Source organism: Balaenoptera musculus, chromosome 1, assembly GCF_009873245.2.
Source record: "Balaenoptera musculus isolate JJ_BM4_2016_0621 chromosome 1, mBalMus1.pri.v3, whole genome shotgun sequence".
Taxonomy (NCBI): Eukaryota; Metazoa; Chordata; class Mammalia; order Artiodactyla; family Balaenopteridae; genus Balaenoptera; species Balaenoptera musculus.
In genome coordinates, this window is record NC_045785.1 from 113,344,803 (window position 1) to 113,357,495 (window position 12,693).

Here is a 12,693-nt window from a genome sequence, read left to right on the forward strand (position 1 = left end):
AAAGCCCACGTGTAGCAACAAAGACCCAACGCGGCCAAAAATAAATAAATAAATAAATGTATTTTTAAAAAAAAAGTCCAAGGAGTTTAAACAACTTGTTCCAAGTTCCACCACTTACAAGCAATGCAGCTCAGATTCACCCTGTGCACTCTGACTCCAGAACCTCTTTTTTCTACCATAACTACTGGTGGAGACTTCAAAGAAAGATGCAAACAGAGGCTACGGGAACTAATGCAAATTAAATGTATTCATGCTCTTGATGCCAATGTCCTCAAGAATGTTTTAGAGGGTCATCTGCTATTGTACGAAACTGGACATTTTCATGATTTACATTCACTCACACCAAATCAGCCTCTTCTCAGGCATTTTTCCAAGTTAACATTTAAACATTATTGTTTACCAAGGAGTTGAAACTCCTGCTTGTCCTCCACCCCCTTTCACTCTCCCACCATCTGATTTGATCAAATCTCGCAGAAGATTTTGCACTTTAGAATTAGAGGCACCCAAAGAACAGAACTGAAACTCCAAGAGCTGTATGCTTGTTTTCATTCACTGTTGAATTCCCAACACCCAACACGAAGCCTCGGCATTCAGCAGGCACTCAGTAAAGGTTTGTCAAATAAAGGCAGACAGGCAGTGAACAAAATACTGTCTAGGAAGCAGACCTAAAGCAAACAGAAAAAGCCTTTGCCTCTTCTTCCTATTTACTCTGAGTCAGAGTTTCAAAAGAAGTTTGGTCTAGAGTTGTTTTTTTGGTGGTGGCGGTGAATGTATATTAGCTGCAACCAGACCCACATACTCTCTTGAGGAGTCTAAGGATATGAAAGTAAGGATAGCCTCAGTGTTTTGGGTGGGACTTTGCAAGTTATTTCTGACTAAATTGTATGTGCATGCATGCCTTCCAGGCCAGCAGAGATTTATGTCGATTGCACCGTATTTGAGTACATAGTTAGACTCACCTTCACATAAACCATAAGTTTCTCTGCCTCCACTCTCTCACCTACACACTCCTCTGCAAGGAAAATAAGAAAAGTATCTGGTGGGGGATATTTCTGGAGCTAAAGATTTTCTCCTGGCTCAGAGCAAACTGTAATAAACTCTAGTAATAACCAGCTCTGGGAAGGGCAGGAAATGACACATGTCCCCACCCCAGCAGCTTTTGTTCAAAAAACTGGGTGACTTCATGATATAATCATGTGTGCTGGGGAATGTACACACTGAACCAAAAGCTGCTCATCATGTTTTTTTCTTCTTTTTTAAAGCAAGGACTATCAGACAAAGCTAAAATATTTCAGTAATTTTGTCTCAAGGCCAACTCATATTTAAAAGTTGATTGGAGGGACTTCCCTGGTGGCGCAGTGGTTAAGAATCCACCTGCCAATGCAGGGGACGCGGGTTCGAGCCCTGGTCCGGGACGATCCCACATGCCGCGGAGCAACTAAGCCCGTGCACCACAACTACTGAGCCTGCGCTCTAGAGCCCGCGAGCCACAACTACTGAAGCCCGCGCGCCTAGAGGCTGTGCTCAGCAACAAGAGAAGCCACTGCAATGAGAAGCCCGCGTACTGCAACGAAGTGTAGCCCCCGCTCGCTGCAACGAAGACCCAATGCAGCCAAAAATAATTAATTTTTAAAAAGTTGATATATATTTATATATATATATATATATTTCAAAATATCCCAAACATTAAGACCTAACAGCACTTTGTGCTATCCAATGGCTTCCTTCATAACAAGGTATGAATTTATATTTCTTGCCTGTCCCTACAGCCAAAGCCCTTGTTCCCTTACTCATGAACTACTAGAGCAGACTTCTTGTTGCTTACTTCCAGTTGCTCCCCATCCCCACACCATTCTACATAGAGCCACAGTTTTCCACATCTGTTAACTACAACTCATCACTGCTTTAAACAGTCCTCCAATGATCTACCAAGACACTTTGACATCATCAAGCTCAGTGATTCCTAATCCAAGAATGGCTGCATGGCTACAATCAGAATCCTGGGAGGTTTTTGTTTTAATATAGATTCCCGGGTCCTATCAGAAATCTATGAAATCAAAATCTCCAGAGGTTAAAGTGAGAAAATGAGAAAAAACAAAACAGCTCTCTAGTTGTGATGCGCGGGCTTCTCATTGTGGTGGCTTCTCTTGTTGCAGAGCACGGGCTCTAGGCGCTGGCTGGCGGGCTCCAGAGCGCAGGCTCAGTAGTTGTGGCGCACGGGCTTAGTTGCTCTGCGGCATATGGGATCTTCCTGGACCAGGGCTCGAACCCGTGTCCCCTACACTGGCAGGTGGATTCTTTTTTTTTTTTTTTTGGCAGGAGGATTCTTAACCACTGCGCCACCAGGAAAGTCCCTAAGCCATCTTTTAAAGCCAAGTGTTTGTCAAAGTTAACAAGGACTTTTAAAAATAAGACTTCAAATTTGTCTCACCCCTCTCAAGACTGACTTTGGAAAAAGTGCAACACTGCCAATTATTTGTCAATGGCGTACTAAACTCGTATAAGCAATTTTTTTTTTAAAAGAAAATAAGCAATACATACGGGGAATGAGGAATTTCAGAAATTACATCTCTGATCGTATCTCTTCATTATTCTATTCAGGTCAAATTCAATCTCTCCTCAATTTTGCCTTCTCTCCCATTCACTCTTAAAGAGTCGGCTCCACTGATCTGCCCGAGCTATGTTAATTCCTTCCTTCTCTGAATCCTTGTAACACTCTGACTTTGAAGCACCTAATCTGTTAAAGATTGATCTCCAGTTGTTTTGTATATGCAAATTTAATCCAGAGCAGGGATATTTTACAGCCCTCTGAATCCCTCACAGCTCTTAAAGCAAACAGTGCTTAGTGCACATAAGTGTCCATAAATACTTCGACTGTAATTCCACTGTCTATCCTAACAGAGGTTACATTAGAACATGGAATGCTCCTCTTCCATTAGCCATTTTAATAGTGGACACACTGACAGTTACTGACCTACTCAATAAATGTTAAATCATGAGGACACAAAAATATATTCCCTTAATGTCCAAACTAAGTCCTCTCTACCAACACTGATGCCCATTTAGAGTAGTGGAGATAAAAGCAACGACCTTCACATAAAAAATTATTCCTCATTCTCTCACATTTAGTTTACATCCTTGAAACAACTTTAGTTAACCCTTGATCAGGTGGGCAAACGCACTACCACTTTCAACATGTTTTTCCCATCCGCCCACCAAAGAGGTAGGCTCTTTTTTTAAAATTTTGCCTTGTCCCTTCGCCTCTCCCCAGAGATGCTGGGTTATCAGTGGGGTCTCTCCAGCACCTGCCCTGGAAGCAGCAGTTCACTCTGCGACCTAAGTTCTCCAATGGCATGGCCAAATACCAAGTGTCATCCATCTGCTGGCTCCAGGACAGTGGGCAGTGCTTTAGGGTCAGGAATCAGAGCCAGGTGGTGCCTAGTGCCAGGACCCCAGCTCACTGTCACATGGGGGAGACTCTTCCACAGTTGGACGGCAGCACCTCCACCTCCCACCCACCCCTTGACCTAGGCAAGCACTGAGGTAATCTCTGGACAAAGGGGCATCCTGTGGCATGCTCCTGAGCACTTGACACAGGTGTTCTGTATATGGTGGGCACTCAAATTTTTTTGAATCAATATTTTCCAGAATATAAAATCTCAAGGTACTAAGTTTTTTCTTAAAATGACCCTTGTGTAACGATTCCAGACATTTCTACCCATACATAGGTAAGTAAAGGAGAGGCCCAATAAGTTGTTTAAAAGTTTTGTATTGTGTCATACAAACTGTCATCATATACAAGTGCATAAGTGAAAAACTTTTCTCTCCCCTCTCCTCCCCAAACATTACAGTAGACCAATTCTTGCTAATATATCACAAAGTTAAAACATATATCTCTTTTGGAATTCTAAACAGTTAATTCTAGACACCAGCTTCCAAATTTTGTAACTTACCAATCTGGTATGGACATGAACAGTTCCAGTGCTTTTCAACTTGTCCCTGAATTTTTCTCTCCTCAAAGTTCCAGGCAGTAATTGATTTTAATGCCCTCAAATTAGATAAAGCTGACTATTTAGAGCTTATAAATTATTTACACTATACAATCACTAAGAATAGAGCTATGACTTACACATATTATACCCCTCAAACTATTTAGCACCATGAATAGAATTCTCAATACTAACTGATGGGCTAAGTAATCCAATGATCAAATATATGACAGTGATAGTCTTAAAAACACCCACTTGTTATTTTTCTTATATACAGTACAAACTCCCTCCTGTCTTATAGATATAATTACATAGCTGTCAACTTCTTGCTTGATGCTAATAACAATTCCCTAGGTTATTAGTAATGAGACGCTAAGGCATTAAACCTAACAGGCTCTAAGCTAGTTTAAATGTGGTGAAATACTGTTAAAATAGAATTGCACTGTACTTCTTTTCTAACTTCACACTTCTCCAAAGTGCTATGGTTCCTGTAAGACTTTTGTCCTGCATAGATTCAAATTCTGCATCTTTCAGTTTTGGATGGCTTGAGTACCATAAACCATGATTTATTTGGTAGCAAAAACATTTCAGGAGTTTCAAAAGGGATCACTACTCAGCTAAAAAAGTTACAACCATCACTTTCCTTTAAACCTAGAACACATACCATTGATTGGAAGGAAAAATACAACAACCCTGTCCTGACTGTAATAAAAACGGAAAACAGTGAATTGAGCTGTGCACTTTTTAAGAGATGCTACACAAAGTCATGTTCTTAGAGTTTAAAGTGGTCACAAACACTGCTTCAGTGACATTTACTGTTCAACATATGCTACATTACTCTTAGCACTTTTGTGCTTAATCTCCACACATAACAAGTTCAGGTATCAAAATAATCCTGATTCTAAAAGAAAGAACTCACCACCAATATTTAAAGCTGATTCTTCCCAAGAAGATAGGATAGTTTCTCAGCTATGCAGTTATCAAAGAGGTACTGTCTTAGGCTAAGCTTTGTCAAGGCTCAGGCAAAACCCTGAGGTGAACTTAGCAAGGTCCTTGTAAAGAAATCTTCAATGAGAAACTCAACATATGGGAATTTTAAAGCTTCAGGACTGGCTCATTACACAGAAATGCCACAGGCTTTCTTAGAACACTGGGTCTAGTGATTGTCTATGTCAAGGAGGCACAAATACAATTTTACTAACTCCTGATGTCTCTTCTGTATGGAAAATGCAGTCAGTCTGACGAAGGGCCTAAAAAACATTCTGCCAGGCCTGGCTCTTCTAGAGAGCACAGGGAAGCTAAGGGAAAGCACTAGGAAGTAATTAATGTAAATGTATTGGTGTGTGCATCTCTGGGGAAAAAATAAACCTGTACAAGGCAATGGCTGTCCCAACCAAGGATTTAAACAACAGTTTAGTAACCCAGTAATGGTTCCCGAAATGTTTACCTTTGAAGGTAAAGGGCAAAACCCTGAAAGGAAGAGTAAAATAACCCTGTAGGAGAAAGCTTCATTACATTTTATATGTTTCTGTTTGCTCTCATCCATCCCAGTGCATTTGGGTCAAATGTGTACTTCTTAGGAAAGACAGGCTCCTCTGAGGAGCACTGTTCTGATCCTAACTTTTTCTAGCCAAGCTCCTGCAAAAACATACAGCCTGATTTCCCCAATCTCATCACTCCATAATCTGCAACAGGAGTCAGTTCCACAGCTATTTGCTGAACTTTAGCACCGATCTCTTTAGAACTGATTTCCCGATGATTTTTGTTCTGTCTCCAGGAAGCAAAGCATGAACAGAAAAGACTGAAGTCCTTCCCTGGGACAGTCCCAGGAAATTGCAGTTGAAAGAGAATGCAGAATAGTGCATGGCAAAAAATTCCTTTTGTGAGCTTAGTCAAACATGTATGGTATGCGTATTCCCCCGGGTATAAAAAATTTACATTAATTAATATCAGCAACAGAACCCAAAACATTGGTAAATCAAATTCTAATGTGACAATTTAAAAGTAGACAGTGCTCCACTGGGTTAATAAAACCAGAATTAGCTAAGAAACAATATTTTAAATACCACGTCATTGAAAACGCCTAGTGGGCATGTCCCCTTCATCAGTTATTTTTAAAATAACGGTCATAACAGGAGAAATTACAAGCACCATGCTCACTAATGCAGGTTACTGGACTGCTCTGATTAAGCACTGCAGTTCACAGATAAACATTTCACATCTTCCCTTCAAGTTACTGAATCTTTCTTCTTCCGGAACGGTGATTTTAGCCTCTTCCATACACTGTTTTTGGGTTTAGATTTTTTCTCCATGGCCAGTACTGCCTCCTTTTCTTTCCTACGTATCTCCCGTACAAGGGCATGGAATACATCGTCAATGTAGTAGCGGTATGCAGCAGATGTCTCAAAAAAGGGGCAGCTGAATTCTCGGGCCAAAGCCAATCCTTCTTCCTTGGTGACCTTTAAAAATGTAAACATGAGAAAATTTATAGTGGTTAACAGTGGAAAAGATTCACAACTTCCCCAAAAAGTGAAGGGGTTACCTTAACAGGAAGAGAGCACCTCAACTCTGGAAAGGTCCAAGCAGAGCAGAGTGATATTTGTAATGTTGGGAGGCTGGATTACATGACTTCTAATTCCTTCTGCTTTCAAATTATGTGATTCTATTTCTAGTCTATTTTAAAGATAACTTTTGGAACAGGGAATAGTTATAGATATCAAATATACAATCTTAATTTTCTTCATACTTTTCATTTCAAGAATGTAAATCACAAGGCAAAGAGAGGTATATTTAAACTACAATACTGAAAACCATAAGGAACCTGAAATCAATATATCCAATTACGGATATTCCGTAATTTCTCCTACTTTTGGACATTTAGACTTATTCTCATTTTTTGCTACCATAAATAGCCTGGCAATGAACATTTCATATATAAATCCCTGAATAGATTATTTCAAACAGGAATTAACTGAGAAGCATTATGAATTTACCTACTGTCAAACTACTTCTAAAAAGTTTGTACCATTCGTTGCTTTCACTGGTAGTGATAAATGTGCCCCTTTCACCACTCCTTCAACTCTATACCAAACAGCAAAATTTTAAATATTGTGGCTAACTTGAAGGGTATCATTTATTCTAAAATCCTCTACAATTTCTCTTATTCTCCCTTTCCACGGCTCATAATCCTCACCATCAGGAAGTATACCTTGAAGCCTAAGTTTCTCTTTTTGCAACATAAAGAGATTTACTTCTGAGGTTTTAGAAAATGAAAATCCCATGATCCTTCACTTAATGTGTATTCTATTTGTCATCTGATTATTATCCTGTGGATTTTGTCCTGTAAACTGATTCCTAAAATCCAGATTTTACTCAAAATAGGAGCACATTAGTAGATATAGGGAAGTTTTCCAGGCTAGGGAGAAGCTAATATAAAATTTTCTTTTTAAGGCAAAGAAATTTATAAACAGAGAAACACAAATGACTAATCCCACAAGACTACACATAGCATTTTCTAGTCTATCCTCACCTGTCTTAGCTGCTTTAGGTCAGACTTATTTCCCACAAGAACCACAGGGGTATCATCAGTACGTCGAACTCGATAAATAAGCTGTTTAAACTCCCGAACTTCATGAAAACTTCGACGATCGGTGATAGAATAACAGATGATAAACCCTTCTCCTGCCCTCATATACTGATCCCGCATGGCTGTAAACTCTGCCTAGAGGGAAACAAGGATTATTAGTGTATTGATGCAACCTGGAACTATATACACTTTAGCTATTTATTTCAGATTAAAGAGAGATGTTGGTTACCTGCTATCCTGAGTCAGAGTGCATGAAAAATTAAAAGAGATGAACTAATGATCTTCTCTGCATAAGTCTTCCCCTCCCCTTTACTAGCACAAAAAGGCCTTTACTCATAGCATTTTGGGATTTAATACCTGTCCAGCCGTATCCAAAATGTCCAGATTGGCAGGCTCATCATCAATACGGATCCGGATTTTATAAGCATCTTCTACAGAAGGGAAGAAAGGTGGTACTATAAACCCATAAATGCAGGAATATGTAACCTTATTTTGCAATTCATCTTATGGAGAAGTAGATTACACATTTAAGTGCCCAAATGTTCTCAGGAAGCTCCTAATTCCATTGAGATATGTAAATTGGGTCTTCAACTGATTTCTTTTTTCCCACATAAACCATGACATAAGTTTATTCATAGCTAAAGCTTATTAGACTTCACCTACAATTCTAAAAGAGTTGAGAGATTGTCTTTTTGAAAAATGTTAGGCCAGAAAAGTAACTTTACCATTTACTAAATAGTTATTAGACGCCAGGCATTATACTAAGTGATTTATATATGTTAGTTCATTCAACAGTGACAATAATTCAGTGAGGTAGGTATTATTACCTCCATTTTACAGGTAAAGAAAATTAAACTCTAAAACATTAAATGTATTCCCCATGTTACAAAGTTCATTAATGAAATAGCCAGAATTGAATCCAAGGGCTGCTTGACTCAAAAGCTTTATGTACTTAACCATATGCTATAGTTTTCCTCATTTTTAATATTATAGAGAAAGCAAAAACCAGAGTTTACTATTTTCTAAAGAATCCATATTGTCATAATTTCTCCTTTATGAGAGCACATTTCTTTATGTATTCTTATGGTAACCTTGGAAAATACAGCAAAGTAAAAAAGAAGAGAAAAACCTCACTCAGTATTTCCATCATTCAAACAATTGCTGCTTACATCCTTATGTATTGCCTTCAAACATTTTTTCTTGAACCTCTGCTTCTGACTCTTCCTCAAAAATGAAGAGCCTACTAAATCAATGATTCTCAAACTACAAGTCACGCATGATCCGTTAGTATTTGCGAATTGTGGATGAATTTAATGGGTTGGGACCAGCATTAAAATAAACAAGCAGAAATCTAAAATGAAAGAGGAAATACAAGAGTGCACCACACTTAGTGAGGTAAATATAGTTTCATGATATTTTAATTACATATACATATGTGCAAACATATACTTATATGTGTACTGGTTACAATATAAAGTTTTTCTTCTTAAAGTTAGCAGCCAAAGTCTGAAACAAAATTGCACTAAACTGTAAACTCAATGACAGCAGACCTCATATCTTTTTGCTCATTACTGTACCCCCAGGGCCTAACACAGTGCTTGGCACATAACAGGAACTCAAGAGATGAAAGTATTTGTTGTTGAAATCAGATAATATTGTCAGAAGAGCAGCTGACTGGGGGAAAAAAAAATCAACTGATTAAAAAAAGTAACTTTTCAGGGGACAAGGATATGGGTTTTACTTTATTATTTTTTAAAATTTTATTTAAAAAAATTTTTTTTATTTTGGCCACGCCATGCGGCTTGTGGGATCTTAGTTCCCTGACCAGGGACTGAACCCAGGCCCCTGGCAGTGAGAGCACTAAGTCCTAACCACTGGATCACCAGGGAATTCCCGGGTTTTACTTTGAAGAAAGGAAAAGATATTTCTTTTTTTTTTTTTGGCCGCGCTGCATGGCATGTGGGATCTTAGTTCCCTGACCAGAGGTTGAACCCGTGTGCCCCCTGCAGTGGAAGCACAGCGTCTTAACCACTGGACCACCAGGGAAGTCCCAGGAAAAGATATTTCTGTAGTTCTAAGTAAATTATCCTAGGCCCTAAATTAATTTTTTTTCCTAGAATTCCCACCATAGTGTGAATTCCTGAACAACGTTCTAAACTTAATATAGTACATGAAAAAATAAGAACTGTTTCTATTTTCCCCAAGCCACAGAAGCATCTACTATATAAAATGACCACATCCAAAGATGGGTTAGCACAGAACACTCATTGGCTCTGTGGAAAAAAGAGCAGCAGAGGACTGACCCAATGGAAATCCTTCCTAGAGACCCAGGATCATGACAAAGTGTCACATCCTGAAAATACAAGTAATATGGCAGGTATTCTGTGCCCTCCTCTATCCCCATCACCATTTTTCTTTTATCCTGGGATATAACTCCTAAAAATCAAACCTGCCTCCTTATGGTTCAGGAATGATCGTAACATTCTTAGTGTTTACATAGAACAGCAGTTTTAAAAAAAAAGGCAAAACAAAATTACTTTTTACTCTCTAACACTGTTTTACTAACAATAGAGCATTAAGGATTAGAAAAGACATGAAGAAAGACCTTGCTATGTAATGAACTTGAGGTATAAGGAAGTAAATGAAAGGCTTCTAGTGGAACAAGTCCAGGCTCTGCATGTCTGGGTTGTTAAGAGTTCAGCAGGCTGGCTCTACTTGTTTTTCTGCTTCCTTCTGTGGAAGTTCAAACCAGCTGACTCATAGTTACAGAGTCAGTCTCAAGTCAGACCCTTAGAAAAAATAATAGCAAAAGGCTTCATTAAGTGGCCTTTAAATTTTTCCCTTAACCTGGCAATGCAATATACCAACCATAAAAATATAACAAAGAAAGTGTCCCACTAATGCTCAATAAAAGACAGACTAAGATGGCTGATATACATATACAGTTAAGCTAGGAAAAAAAAAAATCCATTTGCTTACCAACTGCTATGATATTCTTATTAAATAAATCTGAATTAGACACCAAAAAAGGCTCAAAATATAAATGGTTTAAAATTGTTTGAAAAAATTGACATCAAGACACTTTTATGAGGTTTATTTGGAAAACCGAAGTGATAATCTGACTTACCAATGGTGGGATCATGATCTTCTGGAAACCGGTGGCTGATGAACTGCATGGTCATGGCTTTAAAACAAGAAAGGAAAGTTAAAATCCACGCAAAGGTCACCCACAGAAAGAACTGTAAGTATCAATATTGCATAATAGCCAGTCTCCCAGTTGGTTTGGGTGGAGGGCATTTGTTATAAGAATTTTTCATTCTAACTTCTTTTAAAATGGAAGAAAAACATCACCTACCGCTTTTCCCTACACCGCCAGCACCCAGCATCACTAGTTTGTATTCCCGTGACAGCCCTGCAGGGCTGCTACAGCTACCAACTGGGCGAGTTCCAGAATCCATTGTCCTCTTGGAGAATCCTGGGCTGCCCCGAGGAAAAGGCACCTGGCAAGAAAAGAAGAAAACATTTCAACCAGGATGGAGACACCGTGACGACAGTCCTAGAGCCAGTGCCCTACCTTCCCATACTCTGACCTATTACTCCTGCTCCCTTTCTGGCGGCCCTAAGAAACCCTACATCCTCACCTTCCCTCCGGAACAGCTCACTCCTATGAAACATCACAGGTTTTCCGAATTATTACACTTTCCAGAAAGAATAAAGAGACAAAGAAATTTTGAATTTCTTTTCAAACTGGGGCACTGGCACAGCATGAAGGAGCCCAGTGAGAAAGATGAGGTTTGGGGACCAAAGGAACACCGCCCCTTAGGCCGCAGGGGTCCTCTCACACCAGCGGTACCCGGAGGTTCCGCCCCCTCCCCATTCCCCTCGACAGCTCCCTTCCCCCAGCTGCATCTCCGGCCGCCATCAGGCCCCCCACCCTTCCGTTTCACGAGCCAACCCACTCCTGCTGCTCGTAACCGTCGGGACTTGAAGGCGTCGGCCGGGTTTGATCACTCACCTCGCCCTCCTCACTCGCAGCGAAGATCGGCACTGACCTGTGACCCCTCCCGTAGCCGGGAAAGATGGCGCCACCAGCGCCCGCGTCTCGGCGGGAGGGGCGGAGCTGCCCCGTGACGCCCGCAACTGGCCCCGCCCCCCCGGGGAGGGCCATCTCCCCTGCAGGTCCTCAAAGCCTGTTCCGCGACTCACCGCTAAGGGCTTTGGGAGAGTACCATACTCAGGACATGCCCACAAATAAAGGCGTTAAAACAATTATTAACACAAAAGTCAAATAAGTATGTGATAAGCGACACACAAGGGGCCTCTAGAATAACAACTTACCCAGTACTGTTGAAGAGTAAAAAAAAAAAATTTGACCAAATGAATGTGGAAACAGGAAACAGGAACCCACCAAATCCTCCCAAAAAACAGGACCAAGATCAAGTATAAGGCTTAACAGCAGAAAAAGCAAATATCCCCAAAGGGACAAGGACAATGACTTGGGCTCTTAAAAACAGAATCAGGTCTCAAAGATAACGAACGTTCTAGTTAGACTAATCAGATTTCTGCACATATTTTAAACAAATGTAAACGAAAGATATTTTAAAATTAGGGTTTTTTGGTTTTAACAAATGTATTGATACTACCCCCCGGCAGGAAATGATAATTCAAGAGTTTTCAGGGGTCCTTAAATTAAATACAGCAATAAATGAAGGCACTATCAACTATATTCACCTCTAGGTAGCACACATAAATACTAGAAGGAACTTCACACAGGGAAATTTTTCTGTTGCAACTTCTGCTCACCCTTCTTCCTTTTTAAGCATGTTTTTCCAAGAATAATTTGTATTTCCTTTAAAAATATTTCCTTCACTCAGTCCCTTTACAAACCATGTTCAATAAAGGGGGGCTAGAATATCAGAGTGGAAAACATCCATCACAAAAATCCTTTGCATTTTCATTTCGACTTTCAAGGGTTTACTTTGGAAAGTCATAAAACTCTTGGAACTACGTGCAAACTTTTGGGTCCACGTATGTATTTTTCTGATGGGGTTATATCATTACGCTATGAGTAAAAAAGTTTATGAATTTTAGCATATGGATGGGTTGTAGAAGAAAGAA

The 12,693-nt window shown here is 39.8% G+C and overlaps 1 protein-coding gene across 3 annotated transcripts; it reads right to left on the bottom strand.

The window, feature by feature from the left end:
- Window positions 1-3,749: 3,749 nt before the first annotated feature.
- RIT1 (Ras like without CAAX 1) lies at window positions 3,750-12,598 on the bottom strand. 3 transcript variants are annotated; one of them, XM_036850484.1, is made up of 6 exons: window positions 11,591-12,598; window positions 10,931-11,075; window positions 10,703-10,759; window positions 7,933-8,006; window positions 7,519-7,710; window positions 3,750-6,448 (listed from the first exon to the last, which is right to left on the bottom strand). In XM_036850484.1, the coding sequence occupies exons 1-6, from the start codon at window positions 11,741-11,743 to the stop codon at window positions 6,218-6,220; spliced, it is 852 nt and encodes a 283-aa protein (XP_036706379.1). In that variant the 5' UTR covers window positions 11,744-12,598; the 3' UTR covers window positions 3,750-6,217. The 3 variants fall into 3 exon arrangements, with proteins under 3 accessions (XP_036706379.1, XP_036706389.1, XP_036706395.1); XM_036850494.1 differs by having other exon boundaries at window positions 11,550-11,632; XM_036850500.1 differs by lacking the exon at window positions 11,591-12,598 and adding an exon at window positions 11,217-11,480.
- Window positions 12,599-12,693: the final 95 nt, after the last annotated feature.